Genomic DNA, 21,579 nt, shown 5'->3' on the forward strand with positions numbered 1-21,579 from the left:
GCCACCGACACCGAGGGGGGGGCAGGGAGGGAGGGAGGGGGCAGAGGGGGCAAAGGGGGGGGGGGGGGGCGCAACGGGCAGACAAATCCACCAGACCACGCTAAACTTTCAAACGTCCTCAGTTTTGGGCTGCTGTAGGCCTCGCTTCCCCCGCCCCCCCTCGTCCTTCACGGGCCTCTGCCCCAGCTCGCCCCCGCCGGCCCGGAGGTGTCGGAAGGTCCCGGCGACGCCCGACGCCTCGCGCCCGGCGGTCCTGGGGGGGAGGGGTGAAGGGGGGGGCACAAGGGGGGGGGAAACCACAGACCACCTCGCTGGCGCCAGGGTGCGCGCGGCTCAATCGATACCGCCGCACTTCCTGTCCATTTGCTGAGGTCACGCGACTCGGGCTCATTAATTATTACTGCCCCACGCAGCTTCAAGTGCGCTTCTGGCAGGGCCCGGCAGCGCTTTGACCTTTTCTCCCCCCCCCCCCCATCACACCCCCTGCACCCCCCCCACACCCCACACCCCTGCCCACCACACCCCCCCCCCCACCTCTCCAGCCCGCCCCATCACAGGTTCTGTTTTTGCTGCAACGTGAAGAGTAAAGTCATTTTTAAAAAAGTTAATAAAATTTTAAAAACAAAAAAAAACAAACACCGACTGCTCTCCATCCAAAAATGAGAAGCTGCAGAAGGACTGTACGCACTGCTCAGCACTCTGGAGAAGAGCAGAAAGCAGCACTCAACACCATGGGACATTTATTACCACTGCAGATATACTCGCACTCGCACTCGCACTCGCACTCACACATTAAATACATGCACACACACACACACACGTTACATACATACATGCACACACACACACACACACACACACACACACACATCATATGCACGCAGTGTACACATACACATCATACATACACACAGATATAGAACACTTTCTTTATTGGTTTAAAAAAAAAAAAAAAAAGAAGTCACAGCTTCTTTCAGCAGCTGGACGTTGGTTACCGCGGCAGTTATGCAGGCCTCCAGGCATCAGTGAGAGCGCTTCACTGGTTTTGGACCAGCCCTCTCAGGCAGATCAGGCCCAATTGGGAGGGGAGGGGAGGGGAGGGGGGGGGGTGGCAGCTCCCTGTGGCACCTCAGGCCATATTCTGGTCCAGGCCCGACTGGATCAGAACCTTGAAGTTCTCAGGACGAGGCGTTCTTCCGCGAGCCGGCCCAGATCAGGCACTGAGGGCGGGGGGTCAGCAGTCTGTGAGGCTGGCGAGAGGAGGAGTTTTTCGGGGGAGATGGAATGCCCCCCCTCCCCACCCCGCTGACCGGGTCAGAACTTGGCGACGGCGCTGGCGATGTTCTCCAGGGCAGACCGGGCCTCCGACGGAGCGAAGCACTCGATGGCCTCCAAGGCTTTGTTTCCATGGTAACGGCAGAGGCCGATGGCAGAGCTCACGCCTTTCCCCGCCTGGATCGTTCTCCAGAGCTGCGGGAAGGAACATCGCTGTCGTCAGAAACGGCAGGACAGGTTAACCGCCCCCCCCCCCCCCCCTCCACCCACCCACCCACGCCCCCCTTCCCACAGCAGCAGTTTCGACCAGTTCAGCCTCAGCCCTGTACCTTTAAACCTTCGAAGAGTTGGTTTTTTTGGGATGTTGCAAGCAACGGCGTTCTAGAACTCGCATCTCTCGCAATCACCGGGAGTGACGTCAGCATTGGAATGTTCGGTTTAGAACATTCTAATCGCACATCGATGATTCTGCACCTCAAAGGGTTAAATAAACGGTATTTATAATTTCGCGCTTGTACGAGCACTGGAGCCCACAGCCGGTCGGTTCCATTCGGGGAGAGTCAGGGTGCCTGTATGTATGTGCGAGTTTTTTTTGTTTCCACTCATCACTGCTGTTTCCAACCATCGGTTGAATCAGCTGTTCGCACCAAAGCCAGTTCATTTGCGGATTTAGATTAAAGAGTGAAGCATTTCACAATGAACTCCGCACGGACACACGCGCGTTGTCAGTTCATTAACAGCAGCAGTTGACGTGAAGCCACCTTGTCCAGCCCCCCGCTTCGAGGATCTGCTGTTTCTCTGGCGGGCGGTGACTGACCGAAAGGTAGAGCTGGAGACAATTTGAGATGCACTCAGAGACAGAGAAGCTGCCATTCCTTTTGGGAGAAAGAAGGGAATGTGTAGATTTGGCAGCACAATACATTGCCACTTGCCACAAACTGAGGGACAGGGAGTAACATTGACACCAAAAAAAAAGTTAAGTTATTATAGTTCATTGACATTTTGTATGCGTTATCTTCTAGATGTAGAATTTTATTTCTGAGGTCTGAATTTTATATTTATTCTGTTTATTGTAGTTAAATTGTTATTGCCTGTCTGTTATGTTTGTCACGTGAGTGTATGCTTTGGCAATGGAAGTGTAGCTTATTTAATTGAATTGAATTGAATTGAATTGAGCGGTGGAGGTACGCGACGGCGGGCGTGTCGTTAGCTGGCTAGCGTACCCGTCTGGCCGCCGGCCGGCCGACTCTGGCGGGCAGCGTAGCGGCGCGTGGCGTTCGCCGCTACCTGCCCTCCGCTTTCGGAATAAGCCCCGCGGTCGATTAGCACGCGACGGCGGCTCGGCGCAGGGGGCGCTACCGACAGGCCTGCGCGCGCGATCTCTCTCTCTCTCCGACCGCGCGGTCTGTTCTGCCGTCCAGCGACCTGCCAAACCCCCCCCCCCTGCGGTGGAGCCTGCTCTGCCTGTGAACCCAGCACACACCTCCTGCCCAGACCCAGAGAGAGAGAGAGGGAGAGGGGGAGAGAGGGAGAGAAAGAGAGAGGGAAAGAGGGAGAGAGAGAGAGGGCAGGAGAGAGGGAGAGAGAGAGAAAGAGAGAGGGGGAGAGAGGGAGAGAGAGAGAGCAGGAGAGAGGGAGAGAGAGAGAAAGAGAGAAGGGGAGAGAGACAGATAGATAGAGAGAGGGAGAGAGAGAGCAGGAGAGAGGGAGAGACAGAGAGAGAGAGATAGAGAAAGACAGAGGGAGGAAGAGAGAGAAAGAAAGAGAGAGGAGACAGAGAGAGCGAGAAGGAGAGAGAGAGAGAGATAGATAGAGAGGGGGAGAGAGAGAGCGGGAGAGAGGGAGAGACAGAAATTCAGTTCATGTTCAAAAATCTGAAGCTGTACTGATAAAAAGGTAAGCCAGAGCAGTCGTGCCAATAATATCCCAGAATTCCACTCTCCCTGTACGGCAAATAAATATCTTCATAACAAAATTTCTCAGTTGCTCCATCAATGGCAGAGCATGCACCATGTGAGCATGTGCCAACATGGACGCAAGGAAAACAGGGAAAAAGTCTTTTAAAATGAGCTGATGACGTCCTTCTGTGACCCCAACACCCCCAGATCTAATTTGGTCCTGGCCTAAGCTGACGTGTTTTTGGAGAGCAGCACTTCAAAAACATTTTATTTTGATGCCTCAGGACTCTGACACACACACACACATGGGCACACGCACACAAACACACACACACGCGCACACACAAACACACACACACGCACACACAAACACGCACACACACACACACACTCGCACACGCTTGTACACACTCACACACACGCTTGTACACACACACACACACACACACACACACACACACACACCTGACACACACCTCTCCTCCTCTCCTCTGCCTGGTGCAGACCTGTTTCGCTCAGGACAGCTCTCGCTGAAGGCAGTCTGGCTAATGAATTGTGGGAGAAGTGAAAGGCCCCTCTGGAGCGGGTCTTAGCGCAGCCTCCGCTGAGTGTGACTGCCTCTCGCTAATGTGAGAGAAAAGGGGGGGTGCGGTGGGGGGGGGGGTGGGGGACGGCGGGAGCGCGGGGGCGCGCAGCTTCTCCATATGTCTCATCTCATTTCCCTTCCTCTTCATCCACACGCTTTCTCTCTCCGTGTATTTTTTACTTGAATGAAAACAGGCGAGAGAAATGTACAACCCCCCCCAAACCCCCCCCCCAACCGAAAAAAAACCTCAACCTAACAGGGCGGATATGAACTGGGACGCGTGCCCTGAAAGCAGCATTCAGCGGCGCCGCTAGCCTCGTCCGCGCGGCGCGCTGCGATAAAGCTCAGGCGATTTATCTCCCGGGGCGGGGGGTGTCTGATCCCGTCCCGAAAAGGGCCGGTGGGGGCGGAACCCTCCCGCTCAGGAGCGGCGCTAATACACCTGATTCGACAAATCGGCTAATTATGGTGCTCCATCAAAAGCCTCGGCGAGATGGATCGGGCGGCTCGGAGCCAGGCCCGGACCCACGCCAGCCCCCTGCCGGAGCAAGACCCCGGACCCACGCCAGCCCCCTGCCGGAGCAAGACCCCGGACCCAAACCAGCCCCCTGCCGGAGCAAGACCCCGGACCCACGCCAGCCCCCTGCCGGAGTAAGACTCCGGACCCACGCCAGCCCCCTGCCGGGGTAAGACCCCAGACCCACGCCAGCCCCCTGCCGGAGTAAGACCCCGGACCCACGCCAGCCCCCTGCCGGAGCAAGACCCCGGACCCACGCCAGCCCCCTGTCGGAGTAAGACCCCGGACCCACGCCAGCCCCCTGCCGGAGTAAGACCCCGGACCCACGCCAGCCCCCTGCCGGAGCAAGACCCCGGACCCAAACCAGCCCCCTGCCGGAGTAAGACCCCGGACCCACGCCAGCCCCCTGCCGGAGGAAGACCCCGGACCCACGCCAGCCCCCTGCCGGAGGAAGACCCCGGACCCACGCCAGCCCCCTGCCGGAGCAAGACCCCGGACCCACGCCAGCCCCCTGCCGGAGTAAGACGCCGGACCCACGCCAGCCCCCTGCCGGAGTAAGACCCCGGATCCACGCCAGCCCCCTGCCGGAGCAAGACCCTGGATCCACACCAGCCCCCTGCCGGAGCAAGACCCCGGACCCACGCCAGCCCCCTGCCGGAGTAAGACCCCGGACCCCCGAGCTACAGAGATGTTCCAACACTGCTACTGCTGCAGCCAAGGGTAGTCTCTACAGAATGCCTCTTCCCTCAGAGAAGTGTGTGTGTGTGTGTGTGTGTGTGTGTGCGTACTAGTGTGCGTGCGTGCTATAAATGATAATGATTAATATATTTCAAAGCAATCTCTGAAAGTGACAATACATTATCCACACACTGAAGTGCTGCAATACGTTTTTTGATCTTGATCATATTTTTACCTCCCAAAATAATAGCAGTACATTCCTTTTAAAAAAGATTTTTTTCTACAAAGGTCTCTTTTCTGATTGTGATAATGCATTTAATTCCATAATATTATCAGTAAGGGTTAAATCTCGTTGACTGGAGTGAGGGATTAGAAATGGCACTTCCCCAGGGGAGAAATGAATCCTGTCCTGCCCCTCCCATTCAGGGCATGGGTCTCTTAGGGGCTCAGGGGGGTCCTGAAGGGTCCGAGGGTCAGGGCGTTTGGGGGAAGCTTCACTGAGGGGTTTGGGAGGTCCTGTAGAGTTCCTGTAGGTCAGGGTGTTTGGGGGAAGCTTCACTGAGGGGTTTGGGAGGTCCTGTAGAGTTCCTGTAGGTCAGGGTGTTTGGGGGAAGCTTCACTGAGGGGTTGGGAGGTCCAGTAGAGTTCCTGTAGGTCAGGGCGTTTGGCGAATAGTTCTCTGGGATTTGGGAGGTCCTGTAGAGTTCCTGTAGTTCAGGGTGTTTGGGGGAAGCTTCACTGAGGGGTTGGGAGGTCCTGTAGAGTTCCTGTAGTTCAGGGTGTTTAGGGGAAGCTTCATTGAGAGGTTGGGAGGTCCTGTAGAGTTCCTGTAGGTCAGGGTGTTTAGGGGAAGCTTCATTGAGGGGTTGGGAGGTCCAGTAGAGTTCCTGTAGGTCAGGGCGTTTGGCGAATAGTTCTCTGGGATTTGGGAGGTCCTGTAGAGTTCCTGTAGGTCAGGGTGTTTGGGGGAAGCTTCACTGAGGGGTTGGGAGGTCCGGTAGAGTTCCTGTTGCTCAGGGTGTTTGGCGAATAGTTCTCTGGGATTTGGGAGGTCCTGTAGAGTTCCTGTAGGTCAGGGTGTTTGGGGGAAGCTTCACTGAGGGGTTGGGAGGTCCGGTAGAGTTCCTGTTGCTCAGGGTGTTTGGCGGATAGTTCTCTGGGGGGTTGGGAGGTTCTGTAGAGTTCCTGTAGGGCAGCGCGTTTGGGGGAAGCTTCACTGAGGGTTTGGGAGGTCCGGTAGAGTTCTTGTGGGTCAGGGTGTTTGGCGGAGAGTTCTCTGAGGTTTTGGGAGGCGCTATAAAGTTGGGGCGACTTTTGCCTCCCCGTGTCCCTTCCCTGGTGGAGTCTCTCCAGTGCCATTGTCACAGAGACGCCCTGTCTCCTCCACAAATAGGACCGGTACCCTATCCCTCTCCGGTCCGGTTACAGACGCGACTCGAGATCCGAGATCCACACCGCCCCCCCCCTGTGCCCCCCCCCCCCCACCTCTCCCCTCCTCCTTCAAACTTCTCCTCCCCTGATCTGTCCCTCGGTTCTTTTTCATCTGACTTTGGAGACTGAGTTTTCTTTCCGCTATCAGTTACAGCAAACAGATCCCCTCTTTCAACCACCCCCTCTCTGCCCCCCCCCCCCAAAAAAAGGCAACACAACCCCCCCCGAACCCCCACCCCCCCCCCCGGCGGGTGTAGGATAGACTGAATGACAAAATGAGGAAGAAGGAGCTGGACTTGTGACAGTACCCCCTGCGTTCCTGTAACGTGACCTGAACATTTTGTTTTTCGTTCTCTCGTCGATATGAGTGCAACATTTCTGTAAGAGAAGTAAACCCATCCTACAGGTGGATTTTGGGAGTTTGGGTATTGTGAAGGTTTAGGTGCACTGGGGCAGCAGTGTAGCACAGTGGCTAGGGAAATGGGTCCTGAGGCTGCAGGTTCAAATCCCACGAGAGACATTGCCACTGTAACCCTTGGGCAAGGTAACTTAACCTGAATTGCTTCATTAAACCTCCATTTTACAAACTGAACGTAAAAATGAACAGTGTTAAAAAAAGTGAAGATGAGGAGGCCATTCAGTGCAGCCTGTTGGGTGGCTGACTCTCAACTCCCCCCCCCACACACACACCCACACACACACACACACTCATACACACAAAGTGGCCAGGGGTCAGGGGTTTGATTCCCCACCGTCAGCCTCTCACAGCGTGGTGATCCCACTTCTATCTGTAACCCTCTCTGCCTCCCCCCCCACCCCACATCTGAATAAAGTGGGAAAAATATTTAAAGAGGACAGACTGTGCCCACTCTGCTTTCATGCATGCAGTTTCACTATCCTTTGTGTGAAAGTAGAAAACGCACAGAAGGCTGGGGGTTTTTACCGTGTCAGTGGGAAATCAGGCAGCTTGTCGCTGAAGTGCAACGTGCGGCTTTGAAAGCATTAGCTTTTTAAACTACCGAGCAGGGGGCAGAGCGAGTGACAGGTAGAGAAGCTGAGTATTCACAGCCGAAGCGGAGCAAACAACAACAGCTATTTATTTTTTCAAAATGGCCGAGTGAATCACCTTTGTGTAGTCCACCTGCCGTCCGATAGTAGTGGCCTGTGGAGCGGGAGAGAGAGGAGGGAGAGAGAGGGAGAGGGAGAGAGGGGGAGAGGGAGATTAATAAAAAAAAGCATATAACATGTTGTTCTTCAACATGCTCCCTCCACTCGCGGGCATGTGAGCTTCCACTTAGATAATGCCCCAGAGCTCTGGCCTTTGGATTTGTAATTCATTTTTATTTTTAATGCAAAAAAAACAAGGTGAACAAGGTCTGGAATAAGTCAAATACTTTTGATTTAAATCACCAGTTATATGTTTTGTTTTGTTCTTACACATGTAGGGCTTCAGGAGCAGAAGGTGAGAAGCAAAGAAAGGTTAAAGCACACCCTGGATGTTTAAAGATTCCTTTCCCCAATTATTTAATTTAGATTAATTTAATTTAATTTAATTTAATTTTAAAAAGCAGGGGGAGCAGTGTAAACGTGAGGAAGTAAAATCGGTGGAAGCTGCTGCTACAGGGCGAACGTTCAGCCTGGCTGAGCGGAACCCGCGGGGCTCAGGGGAGGTTAAGGTGAGGGACGGGCGTGTCTGGGGGGCGGGGCCTGTACCTGCTGCAGCTGCAGGAGCCAGGTCTCCGCCCCCACCGCGTGACGGTGGAACGCCACGGGAGCCGAGTTCAGGCTGAAGGAAACGGGGTCCCCCGGACCGCCCGTCACAAAGGGCTGCAGGTCAGAGTTCATCTGGAACACAGCAGAAACAGGCACACACGCGTTAATGTGTACGTACACACACACACACACACACACACACACACACACACACATACACACACACACACACACACATACACACACACACACACACACACACACACACACACACACACACACACATACACACGCACACGCACACACACACACAGCTGCAGGTCAGAGTTCATCTGGAACACAGCAGAAACAGGCACATACGCGTTAATGTGTACGTACACACACACACACACACACACACACACACACACACACACAGACACACGCACACGCACACGCACACGCACGCGCACGCGCACGCACACGCACACGCACACGCACACGCACACGCACACACACGCACACGCACACGCACACGCGCACACACACACACACACACACACACACACACACACACACACACACACGGCTGCAGGTCAGAGTTCATCTGGAACACAGCAAAAACAGGCACAGAGCTGAACTGGGGGCTTACACACGGGGCAATCGCAGGCGTCTCCAGACTTATTTTCCCCCCTTTATCAAGTAATATAAAAATCATCAACATGTACTTATCAGAATCCTCCCCCCCCCCCCCCCCAAAAAAAAAAAAAAAATCCAAGGGATAAAAATAAAATCAGCTTAGTTTAACTCCATATAGCACCCTCGTTTAATGCCCAACCACTTGTTGGGGGGGGGTTAGGGTTAGGGTTAGGGTTCGGGGGGGGGGGGGGTATGCAAATGAAGTTCAATTTCTATTATTTAGATTACACTGTGATTTCTAAATGTGAAGTCTTCTACTTATTCTAAGGAATACATTACATTACATTACATTACAGGCATTTGGCAGACGCTCTTATCCAGAGCGACGTACAACAAAGTGTATAACCATAACCAGGAACAAGTATGACGAAACCCCTAGAGAGAAGTACCGGTCCAAGTACAGGGAACAACCGCATAGTTCAACCTGGACCCCGGTGGTTAAACTGATTAACACTAACAACGAGAACGGCAACAACGCAATCTATGGAAAAATAAAAATAAATAAAAATAAATAAAAATACAAAGTAAGGTAATCACATGACTTACGGTCATCCCTGACACTGCACAAAGGTTTATGAATTATTAATTATTTATAAGCATGCTATACAGTAGTAATAAAGACATTGTATGTTTTTCATGAAGGCTATAGGAATATATACTTTAGGAAAAGCGTAATCTCTGTGTACATGAAAAGTGTCTCAGAAGGAGGAGATGACTTGTGTCCCTCCCTCCTGCTCTCTCGCTCTCTCTCCATCCCCCCCCCCCCCCCTCATGTCCCAGTGCCATGTGCTGGCAGTGCCAGTCTGATCGTGTGCCCCAGTGCCATGTGCTGGCAGTGCCAGTCTGACCTTGTGCCCCAGTGCCATGTGCTTGCCGTACTGGAAGGCCAGGGCCTGGGCCTTCTTGTCGTGCTTGGCCAGCTCCATGGCCGCCTGGCAGCTATTTGCCAGCAGAGAGCCATGGGAAAGGAACGCCTGCTCCTCCCAGGTGGCCATGGTGACGTCAGCGACAGGACTGCTCTCCTTAAAAAATAAAATAAAATCAAACAAACAAACAATCAAACACGCTATTCATTTTATACACATATCTCACTTAGCACTTTCAGGTGCTAAGTGAGACATGTGAGGTGTGAGGTCACAAATACGTGATTAGAATGTTCTTAACTGAACATTCTAATGCTGATGTCACAATCACTACTGGTGACTGAAAGCAATGGAGTTCTGGAATACTGACTTAGAACTTTGAAAAAACATTCCAAAAAACCTACTCTTCAAAGGGTAAAATCTGCAAACATTCAGATGCAGGATGTCGTAAATTACACACTTTAACAAAAAAATTTAAAAAACAAATTACTTAGAAATCTCGAGTGGGTTCTCATCACGCCATTTTTAAATGTTTAAAAAATGACAAATCAGAAGCCAGTACTTAGAGAAAGACTAGTTTAAACAGCAACATTGATAGGTTGTCTGTTTGCCGTTCTGGTAATATAGAACAGGGCTAGTAAAATGCAAGTGAAGAGAAACAAGCAGATGAACGAATTCCATTCTTAAAAATAACTGTATGCAATTTAAGTGGCGAGGTCGGGGGGGGGGGGGGGTGTTAAAGTGCTTGAGACTCCTGTAAGAATAAATACCTGTTACTTGCAGAGATACGAGGAGAGAAAATAGAAAAGGGGTGTGCGTGATGTGCTGTTTGGGTGGGGGGGGGGGCTGGGGGGGTGAAATCTATCCCAGGGGGCCGAGGAGGAAAACGGCTCTGTCCTCTGCTCGGAAATTCGCTCCTTGGTCAGGTAACTCGAGTCTCAGCCCTCCCTCCTCCTCCTCCCTCCTCCCTTTCTCCAAGCCCCCCCCCCCTCCCCATTCAGGAGGAAACACATTAGACGCACATCTGCTACTACTGCTGCCATCACTGCCCTCCTCTGCCCAGCTTTCTCTCAGCCATTCATAATTCAGAGAGCAAGCCTCTTCCAGTGTGTGGCAATCTCCTCCTCCAGCAATCACTGACTGAGAATCAGACACACCCTGCACACAGCGAAGTCCCGAGTGCAACATCAACACTGCCAGTGTTAAATCAACTCTTAAATCAACAGAGATAAATTAACACTGAACAGTGTGAAATCAACTCCTAATCAACAGAGATAAATTAACACTAAACAGTGTTAAATCATCTCTTAAATCAACAGAGATAAATTCACACTAAACAGTGTTAAATCAACTCTTAATCAACAGAGATAAATTAACACTAAACAGTGTTAAATAAACTCTTTAATCAACAGAGATAAATTAATACTAAACAGTGTTAAATCATCTCTTAAATCAACAGAGATAAATTCACACTAAACAGTGTTAAATCAACTCTTAATCAACAGAGATAAATTAACACTAAACAGTGTTAAATAAACTCTTTAATCAACAGTGATAAATACACACTGAACAGTGTTAAATCAACTCTTAAATCAACAGAGATAAATTAATACTAAACAGTGTTAAATCATCTCTTAAATCAACAGTGATAAATTCACACTAAACAAAGTGAAATCAACTCTTAAATGAACAGCTATAAATCCACACTGAACAGCGATAAAGAAATTCTAACATTGTTAAGTAAACTCTAATAGTATTACAACTCTTAATTGTGCTAAATCAACTGAAATTGTATTAAATAGTGTTAAATCAACTCTAAAATCAATAGTTATAAATCCACATTAAATGGTGGTAAATCAACTATAACACTGTTAAATCAATTGTAACATTGTTAAGTAAACGAATAGCGTTAAATCAACTCTAATAGTGTTAAATAAATAATTAATTAATAAATAAATAAATATCAGATTTTGTTGTTTTACACAAAATATTTTGCAGTGTAAAAGACCTTCAGGAAGTGGGTGTTGGACCAATCGGATACAACAGAACACTGATAGGATAATACAGATCTGTATCAGAAATACATTTATAGCAATAGCCAAATGGCATGCATTACGACGATAATATCATCAAGGACGAGCAGATCGGGTTATAAAAGCCAGGCTCACATTTTACCTTAAAGACTAAAATGCACCAAATATAGAAACATAAGTACATATTCTAAAAGGGGAAAAAAATGTCTTTTTCCAAATTTTGCTGTGCACTAGGCCCCCCTGGTGTGAACCCCTAGAGTTCCACAGTTGGGAGCCCCGTGTCTAAGGGGTGGTGACAGAAAGGGGGGGGGGGGGGGGGGCACAACGCGGTCTCTTACCTCAGCAGTGCAGGAGTTCTCATAGTAGATGCCCTGCACCAGGTCCCCAATGGCACTGGAGATGAGCTCCACTACCTGTGATAGAGAGATAGACATAGAGACATAGAGAGAGAGAGAGAGAGAGAGAGAAAAGAAAAACATGGAAAAAGAGAGGAGGAAGAGGGGATGAGATGTGGGTTACTTGCAGTCAGCACCCAATTTAGGCCTTGGAAAAAATGTGAGGTCTCTGTAGGCCAGTGATCTTCATTCCTGGTCCTAGGGGGACTCAAGGTCAGCCGATTCAGACCCAAGGTCATTTAGCTGCACAATCACCCGCTTTAATTAATCAATTAAGAGCTGAGTCACAACAAAAACCAGCGGACCCTGCGGCCCTCTCAGGATCAGGACCTAGCGTCACTGCTGCAGCCAATCGGTCACTTGCATTAATCACTTAAATGTAGCGAAAACCAGCAGAAACAACAGCCCCCCCCCCCCCCCCCTCACCAAAACAGGAGAGTTTGAGGCCCCACTTGAGACCCCACCACCACTTACTCCTCTACCTTTTCATCTTCCACAGTCTGCAGGGGGTGGGGGGGGCCTTCACTTCAAAATAAGAGTTAATAAATTACGAACAGCCCGCGGAGGACTTACGATTCTGCACACCTCGGTGTGGGTTACTGTGAGGCCTGTTCGCGTGTGGGAAGCCACACTGGAAACACTGCACCGTCTATCACAGACATTCACACAAACACAAAAACACCTCAGATTTACCTGTCGTAAATGGATGATATGAAAATAACGAGACCCATTTTGAGGGCGGGAGGTAGATGTGATCCCCCCCCCCCCCCCGCAGGGTTTGAGTGAGGAGGTGTCTTAAAACTTTACAATATGGTGCAGTAGCAAATATAATGTTATAAATCAGTAATAACTAGCTTACAGGTCATGAAAATGCACTGTTTAGGGTTTCATAGTCAACATTAGTATTAGTAAATATTTTCACTCTGGTCTCAGGTTCATAATTCACCAGTATTGTCGAATAACCGCAAGTAAATGTTGACTAACCACCCGTGAACAGAGTATTTTCACGACCTGTAACACAGTTATTAATTATTTATTAGCAACTGTAACTGAACCATATTCAAAGGTGTTACCGATCATGAAAATACACTGTTCACGGGTGGTTAGTCAACATTTACAGAGTATTTAAACTCTGGAGTCCATAATAAGTTAGAAGAATTTGTTCATGTCAAATGACCACAAATAATGTATTTGATATAATGTATTTGGTGATTATACAATTTTATTAATAATTTATTAAACATTTATAACCATATTTATAATCATATGTTTTAAGGTGCTCCCAAACAAATGATTCATTCTCTCCCTTTAATTTTGCGATTAACCGAATTCAACTTCAAAGTGTGGAAACTGAACTCAAAATAGACTTGATTAGATCATTTTTTTAAAAATACTAGCCGATTTTATATTACATTCCCTGTGAGGGAATGTTACAGTACATAAGCATTTTGCAGATGCTCTTTTCTAAAGAAACTTCCAGAACTCCAGTTCCCTAACCATTACACCACACCACAGCCCATGGCAAGCCAAACTTCAAAGCAAGAAACACGATGCAAGGTAACAGCGGGACTTCCCTTCAAAATAAAAGACTCCTGGCACATTTGGCGCTTGACTGAAGCATCTCGTTTAACCCTTTTATGATGTGACATCACAAACATGTGATCAGAATGTTTTTAACTGAACATTCTAATGCTGATGTAACAGTCACTGCTGGTAACTGAACACAGTGGAGTTCTAGATCACTGCCTAAAAATTCTGGAAAAAATAAAGGGTTAAACATTTCTTTTATCTTTGCTTTACCAATATTTAACAGTGTGAGTTAACAGAGAACTACATAGCCTATATATAGTTAAAATATATAATGTATTTAAACATCATCTTAGTCTTCCTTGGAGGTCTGTTATCAAAGTGCTATCCAACCCCAGGCCTGCTCAGCTTTAGCAGTTTAACTTGTGAAGGGAACAGGGTTGCTAGGTGTGGCTGCAGTGGATGCAGCCACAGCCTGTTTAAAGAAAATCCCCCCTCCCCCCCACCCCAAAACAGAGTTAGGGGACGGAGTCTGGGGCGCTAGGAGCACAGGTGCGTGTGTGCGAGTCACACATCCCAAACTGGGACGTGTCGCCTTAGCTGGCAGCGAGAGGGGAGGCGAGGGGGGGGGGTTGGGATGGTGGGGGGGGGACGGTCTTATCCCGTCACCTCGGCAGCTCATTATCGCCGTCGTTCCCCCGGCTCACAGTTTTCGCAGGGCGCATTTAGACTGAGCTCGGCCAGTTCGGGGTCTTATTTATAGCGGCGGACGCAGAAGCCGCGCCCACACCGTCCACCGATTGGCTGTCCCGGCCACAGCGTCGCGGACGGCTCCAACCGCGTCGGACGCAGGAGTCAAAGCACAGGAATGTCCAGAGGGAGGAGGAGGAGGAGTCGGCCGCAGATGTCCAGCATTCACGCCACTGCAAACCTAGCCCTCTAGCCCCGCCCCTTCCCTCCCCGCATCACGTGCCCTAGCCACGCCCCCAAAACTGAGCCATGTTTACGAGCGTTTTGCCAGGTGCTTCAAAAGAATCTCTGCGGAATAAGGTTACCTCGTGTAAAAGTGTACACACACACACACGTGTGCATACTCTCGCAAACATACACACAAATGTGCGTATATGTGGTGCACACACGTACAGTACACGCACGCACACACTCATACTCACACACGCACACACTCATACTCTCACACGCACACTCATACTCACAAACGCACACAATTGATTCCACCTGCAACAGCACTACACAGTGTGTGGGGTAAAATAAAAGAAAGGAAAGGAGAAGAAAATAAAAGTTTGAGGTGTTGGAGAGACACAGAGGGCCTCGTTACAGCTCAAAGGGAATCTGACTCTGCGCAAGCAAACAGCCAGACTTTAAAAAAATAAATATAGACAATCGCAGGCCTTAAATACCACCGTCTCCAGGGGCCAAACTCAGGAGCCTGTTCTTCACAATCATTCCAGCGGAAGGCAGGTAATCTTCTTCTGCAGTTTTTTTCCGATTTTTTTTTCTCCTCAGCCCCTTCCCTTCTTACCTTCCCTGACACAGTGCGGGTTTCTATGGAGATCGCTGGGTTTGTTTCGGTGAGCTTGTGCATGGGTACACAGGGTTACAGATGGTTAAGAGCACGATCGACTGTACCTTCAGCTGGAGTTAGCGCACGGTGCTCAGTATTTCAGCTATTGTTAGAGCACGGTGCTCAGTATTTCAGCTAGGGTTAGCGCACGGTGCTCAGTATTTCAGCAAGAGTTAGTGCACGGTGCTCAGTATTTCAGCTAGGGTTAGCGCACGGTGCTCAGTATTTCAGCTAGAGTTAGCGCACGGTGCTCAGTATTTCAGCTAGGGTTAGCGCACGGTGCTCAGTATTTCAGCTAGAGTTAGTGCAAGGTGCTCAGTATTTCAGCTAGGGTTAGCGCACGGTGCTCAGTATTTCAGCTAGAGTTAGCGCACAGTGCTCAGTATTTCAGCTAGAGTTAGTGCAAGGTGCTCAGTATTTCAGCTAGAGTTAGTGCAAGGTGCTCAGTATTTCAGCTAGAGTTAGTGCAAGGTGCTCAGTATTTCAGCTAGGGTTAGCGCACGGTGCTCAGTATTTCAGCTAGAGTTAGCGCACAGTGCTCAGTATTTCAGCTAGAGTTAGTGCAAGGTGCTCAGTATTTCAGTGAGCTGGCGATTGGAGCTTCAGCTAGTTTGTGCACAGTATTTCAGTCAGCTTATATATGGCTCATTGTTCATCAGCTTGTTTGCACATGCTGGTGCACAAATGTTTTAGTCAGTTTGTAATACATCTCACCCAGAAGGTGAGCATTGACATCTTTCATCGGGGCAAATCCAGGTAGGTTCCCTTTATTTCAAAAAATTATTTTTCAGATCTCTACAAAGAATAAAGCACAGATTTACCTCCCTGTAGATAAGAAATATATTGAAAGATTCAGGTAAAATCGCACATAAAAATGAACACAAGCAGAGATAACACACCAGACCTGGGCCCTCTCTCACAAAGCAGGATTACTGAGTTGGCTGGCTAACTGCGCTGAGTAAAACCCGGAACCCACCCAAATCTGGAACATGGACTGAAGTAAAAACAGCTGTTCCGGGTTTAACTCAGCGCCAGTGATCCAGCTGCTGGGAGTTCTCCTGCAGCACCTGCGGAAATCAAAGCCACGATCCGCTACACACCGCTTATTCGCGCGTTCGATTTGAGCAGTCGTCGAGTTCAACCCGCGGTCCCGTTTCCGTCCTGAAGGGGGAGCCCACGAGCGCTCCCGCTCAGAATCCACTCCTTCTCTCCCATAATTCCGCGGCTATAATTAGAAAATATTAATGCGAGGGGGTAAAGTAACCAGACGTGTCTCGTCCTATCGAACTGGCCTGACTGCAGGACCAACACTTCGCCCGTAACCAGGAAGTCCAATTAGCATAGGCTTGTTAGCATTCATTCATACTGTCCAATCATATCCCCCAAACCGACAAGGGGAAAATATATATATATATATATATATATATATATCCCCAACTCCCCTCAGTCGTCATTGGCAAGCAGCAGGAAAAAGAGGAATATATTATATGTTAAAGAAAACATGGCCGTTCATTAAATCCAGACGTTTTTATTTGAGAGGCTGGTATAAACACGGCACGCTCGCGGCCGCCGTGCCCTCTGGGTAACCGGATCCTTGAGGAAATATTGAGGAAACCGGAGAGCTGGAGAGAAAAGCTGAAAGGACAATGGCTCCTACAGTGTTACCAGATGTGCCTCCTTAGCCAGCTTTGGGAATAGAGAAAATGAGCGTCTTTTTTTGGAAGGTATCAGATAAGCACCATTCCCAAATCCAGGCGGCTCGGGTATCGCCACCAGGTCTATGAAAGGGGGGGAAACCGGAGGCGGGGGCGGGGATCGCCTTACCGTTTACACAAGCGCCGGCCCGGGATTCGCTCAGAGCCAGGACACATAATACAGATCAATCAGCCGGGGGAAAAATGCACCGGGTTCGAGAGGAGCTCACGGGCCCCCGAGAAACAGGGCTGCCTCTGCGCAGACTGGAGGAGCGCACCGGCACCGGCGTAGTGTGTGTGTGTGTGCGTGTGTGTGTGAGAGAGTGTGTGTGTGTGTGAGAGTGTGTGAGAGTGTGTGTGTGTGTGAGAGTGTGAGTGTGTGTGTGAGAGAGAGTGTGTGTGTGTGTGTGTGAGAGTGAGTGTGTGTGTGTGAGTGAGTGTTTATGCATGTGAGCGTGAGTGTGTGTGTGTGTGTGAGTGAGTGTTTGTGCATGTGAGTGTGAATGTGTGTGTGTGAGTGAGTGTTTTTGCATGTGAGTGTGAGTGTGTGTGTGTGTGTGAGTGAGTGTTTTTGCATGTGAGTGTGAGTGTGTGTGTGTGTGTGAGTGAGTGTTTGTGCATGTGAGTGTGAGTGTGTGTGTGTGTGAGTGAGTGTTTGTGCATGTGAGTATGTGTGAGTATGTGTGTGAGTGTGAGTGAGTGTTTATGCATGTGAGCGTGAGTGTGTGTGTGTGTGAGTGAGTGTTTGTGCATGTGAGTGTGAATGTGTGTGTGTGTGTGAGTGAGTGTTTTTGCATGTGAGTGTGAGTGTGTGTGTGTGTGTGAGTGAGTGTTTTTGCATGTGAGTGTGAGTGTGTGTGTGTGTGAGTGAGTGTTTGTGCATGTGAGTATGTGTGAGTATGTGTGTGAGTGTGAGTGAGTGTTTGTGCATGTGAGTGTGAGTGTGTGTGTGTGTGTGAGTGTGCGTGTGTGTTAGAGTGTGTGTGTGTGTGTGTGTGAGTGTGTGTGTGTGAGAGAGTGTGTGTGTGTGTGTGTGTGAGAGAGTGTGTGAGTGTGTGTGTGTGAGTGTGTGAGAGAGTGTGTGTGTGTGTGTGTGTGTGAGTGAGAGTGTGTGTGTGTGTGTGTGTGTGTGAGAGAGAGTGTGTGTGTGTGTGTGTGTGTGAGTGAGTGTGTGAGAATGTGTGAGTGTATGTGTGTGAGTGTGAGTGAGTGTTTGTGCATGTGAGAGTGAGTGTGTGAGTGTGTGTGTGTGTGTGTGAGTGTTTGTGCATGTGAGTGTGAGTGCGTGTGTGTGTGTGTGAGAGAGTGTTTGTGCATGTAAGTGTGAGTGTGTGTGTGCGCTTATGCACGCTTGTGCATGCACTTTGTGTAATACTGAAAGCTGTAGCTCTTTTCTACTGTATGGGTATGTGCGTGTGTGAGTGTGTGTGTGTGTGTGTGTGTGTGCGTGCGTGCGCGCGCGTGCGTGCGTGCGTGCGTGCGTGCGTGCGCGTGCGTGCGTGCGTGTGTGTGTGCGCGCGTGTGTGTGTGCGTGTGTGTGTGCATGCGTGTGTATGCAAAGCAGCTCTTTGAGTAATACTGTAAGTTACACTGTGTGGTTCGTTTTCTGCATGGGACGGCCTCCTTCCCACTGTGTGTGCGTGTGTTTGCTAGATTCCCTTTCACTGGTAGTGTAATAAAGTTGTAGCTCTATCTTTCCCTTTTATCTCTCTCTCTCTCTCTGTGTCTCTCCCTCTCTCTCTCTCTCGCAGACTATTCAATTCAATTTCATAATGCCTTATTGGCATGACTGTACATAAACAATATCACCAAAGCAATACACAATGAAACTATTAACAATGACAACTAATACAGTGGATTAAATAGATGTAGAATTTTTAAAAAGGCCAAACTTACAGACAACCACAACCTATCTCTATCTATCTATCTATCTATCTATCTATCTATGTCTGTCTGTCTGTCTATCAATCCATCCATCCATCCATCCATCCATCTGTCCATCCATCCATCCATCCATCCATTTATCTATCCCTCCCTCCCGATCTGTCTGTTTGAACACTTCTCTCCCAGCTAATTTCCCTCTCCCTGCCCAGGAACACCCAAGATGGCCGCAGCGCTACACCCCTGACTTCCCTCACCTCTGACCTCTGAACACATGCTCTTCCCACCCACTAACACACACCCCTCCCCCTCCACCCCAAACACACCTTAAATGGGGAATCAGTTGTATAAACACGGGGAGGGGGGGTTGTCATGAGGGCAGCGCGGGGGGGGGGGGGGGGGGGGGGTCAGGGGTCTTTCTGGCCTACTGCTTAGCCCACACCAGCCGAGCCCCTGGGAAACTCCCACCTAAAGAGCCCGAAGTGAACGAGCAGGCCCCCCCACTTAGCCCCCCTCCCTCCAGGGCTAGCGGTGTTAGCGCCCCGGCTCCAAACCGCTATCCTGAGGGCAGTTGGGAGGCGAGTATCCGAGCTCTTACCGTTTCATACACAGTTAACTTTGGACGATTTGTTCCTTTTTCTTCTTGCTCTTTTTTTTTTTTTTTTTTTTTTGAGTAACAAAATATCTTTTCCTTCTCCTTTTCGACCTCTGCGTCCGCGGAACCGAACACTCAACACACCGGTTCAATGTTCGAAGAACATCTCGGAGTCTAAGACCGGAAAGAGCCCGGCGTAAACCCGACCAGACGGGCGCGTAAGACGACCAACAGCGCGCGGCGGGGACAAATCCCAGAAGTGCGGACCAGAAGGTCGTTGGTTTGAATCTTCTGCGCTTTCCCAGAGTCTGGGCCTCAGATTTCCTCAAAAAAAACTGCGCCACACAGAGTGAGTTGTTATTATTTTTGTATTTTATCACCAGGATCTTTTTTTTCTTTTTTTTCTTTTTTTAATTTAATTTTGTTCAGCTTATGAGTCTCATTTCCCTGTGCGTCTCCTTTTTTAAAATTATTTTTACGGCACTGAATCTGTCCGTTTCGCGCGTCTCGTTTTATCGTTATGATTATGGAGCGTCTTTATATTCAGCCATATCAATAAAGCATCATTGAACTGAACTGAATTCTCAGTAGAATTGTCCCACCCTCACACACACACACACACACACACAGAAACATACACTCGCCTCTCTCATCAGAGTTTTACAAACACAAACACACTCTCAGTCCCCTCTCTCTCTCTCACACACACACACACACACACACACACAGAAACATACACTCGCCTCTCTCATCAGAGTTTTACAAACACAAACACACTCTCAGTCCCCTCTCTCTCTCTCACACACACACACACACACACACAGAAACATACACTCGCCTCTCTCATCAGAGTTTTACAAACACAAACACACTCTCAGTCCCCTCTCTCTCACACACACACACACACACACTCACACTGTATCGGTGATAAATGGGGAGGGTTCTCATTCACCTGCTCCGCAGAAAATAAATAAATAAATTTAAAGAACACCGGAGACGTGGGTTGGCTCCGCCCCCCGCTCGGCGCGACCTGCAGATCCCATCAGCCCCGCGCGCGCCGGGCCATCCGTCTAAACAACCGCCAGAGCGAACGCGTTAGCCACGACCCGCCAGCTCCGCGACGCGGCGCAATCTTCATTTCAGTAAAGGAAGGAAACACCCCCGCCCCCGGCACACCTGTAAGCCCGTCGGTCGCCGCGGTAACGCCCGCGCTCAAACCGCTCGTGGGTAAAAAATTGGGCGTCCCCGTCTCCCCCCCCGCCCCCCGGCGCCCGCGCCGCCGCTCAAATTGGGGATCTTAATTACCGCGCGAAAGGATTTTAATAACGCTCCAGAGCCGCCAGCGGAGCTTTCTAGAAGCTGTCCAGAACGGCGGACCACCTGTTTCCACCCGAACGCCTCGGACGCAAAAACACAAACGGAAAATTAGGCGAGGAGATTTTTTACGTCGTCATGAAGAAAAGCAGATTTTTAAAAAAAATTATAATTTATTCCCACTCCTCATTCGTCATGATGAAACAGTCTGGACTCCGCAGTAGCTGTGCAGGGCCCCAACCGCACAGGAGAACTGTGTACTCAATTATCCAGTCTGCAGTGCAGATTCGTAATTAAATCAAGAGATTCGGCGCGGATGGTGCTGCTGACGGTTTTGAGATAAGGCTGCCTTGCTGAACCGTGACTTGAGAATGTTGTCGAATGTGTTGTACAAGATTCATGCAGGGCAAAAAAAAAAAAACCCATCTGAGATTCAGGCGAGTAAACAAGCATTGTGGTTTAACCATCCATTCCCTACTGGGTGTGCGCTTTTTTGGGGGGGAGATGTGTGTGTGTGGGGGGGGGGGGGTCTCCGGGGGGGCTTGGAATCATCAATTTCAGCACAGATAAGATAGAGTGAGATGTGCAGGAAAGGGGGGGGGGTGCAATTCTGACTTGCTGTTTGCACCACCAGCGAAAAAGTCATTTCTGCCCGTCGTCCCCGTTTCTGGCTTCTGAAGCTCCTGGACTGGAGGTCTTCCCTTTCGGTTGCAGTTTGAGCGTGTGACCAGCAGGGGGAGCTTCAGAATGACAGAATGATTCCGCGGGAAGCTCCGGTCCCACTTGCCCTGCGGCAGCTGCGCAGAGCGGCGGCTCTTCAGGAGCCCCGACTGCGCAGCTCCCCCATCCCCCACCTCACATACAGGCTGCCATGCAGTCGGACGGTGACCCAACACGGAGTTAACCCAGCACTGGGCGC

At 49.8% G+C, this 21,579-nt stretch overlaps 1 protein-coding gene across 1 annotated transcript; it reads right to left on the reverse strand.

Annotated features, from left to right (window-relative positions):
• Nucleotides 1-1,057: 1,057 nt before the first annotated feature.
• pdss2 (prenyl (decaprenyl) diphosphate synthase, subunit 2) lies at nucleotides 1,058-12,087 on the reverse strand. Its single transcript, XM_035410735.1, has 5 exons — nucleotides 12,011-12,087; nucleotides 9,625-9,798; nucleotides 8,099-8,230; nucleotides 7,512-7,547; nucleotides 1,058-1,470 (listed from the first exon to the last, which is right to left on the reverse strand). Exons 2-5 carry the CDS (start codon nucleotides 9,769-9,771, stop codon nucleotides 1,315-1,317), a joined length of 471 nt encoding a protein of 156 aa, XP_035266626.1. The 5' UTR covers nucleotides 9,772-9,798; nucleotides 12,011-12,087; the 3' UTR covers nucleotides 1,058-1,314.
• Between the last annotated feature and the right edge of the window lie 9,492 nt (nucleotides 12,088-21,579).

The sequence above is a fragment of the Anguilla anguilla genome, chromosome 1, assembly GCF_013347855.1.
Source record: "Anguilla anguilla isolate fAngAng1 chromosome 1, fAngAng1.pri, whole genome shotgun sequence".
NCBI classification, from domain to species: Eukaryota; Metazoa; Chordata; class Actinopteri; order Anguilliformes; family Anguillidae; genus Anguilla; species Anguilla anguilla.

Bases quoted from the DNA above. Each gene is read 5' to 3' on its own strand.
- pdss2 (XM_035410735.1), bottom strand. From the start codon at position 9,771: ATGGCCACCTGGGAGGAGCAGGCGTTCCTTTCCCATGGCTCTCTGCTG. The intron at 8,231-9,624 runs GTCAGACTGGCA...GCTGTGTTCCAG, and splicing joins ACATGGCACTGGGGCACAAG to ATGAACTCTGACCTGCAGCC. The intron at 1,471-7,511 runs GTGATTCACTCG...TCCTTCCCGCAG, and splicing joins GGCAGGTGGACTACACAAAG to CTCTGGAGAACGATCCAGGC.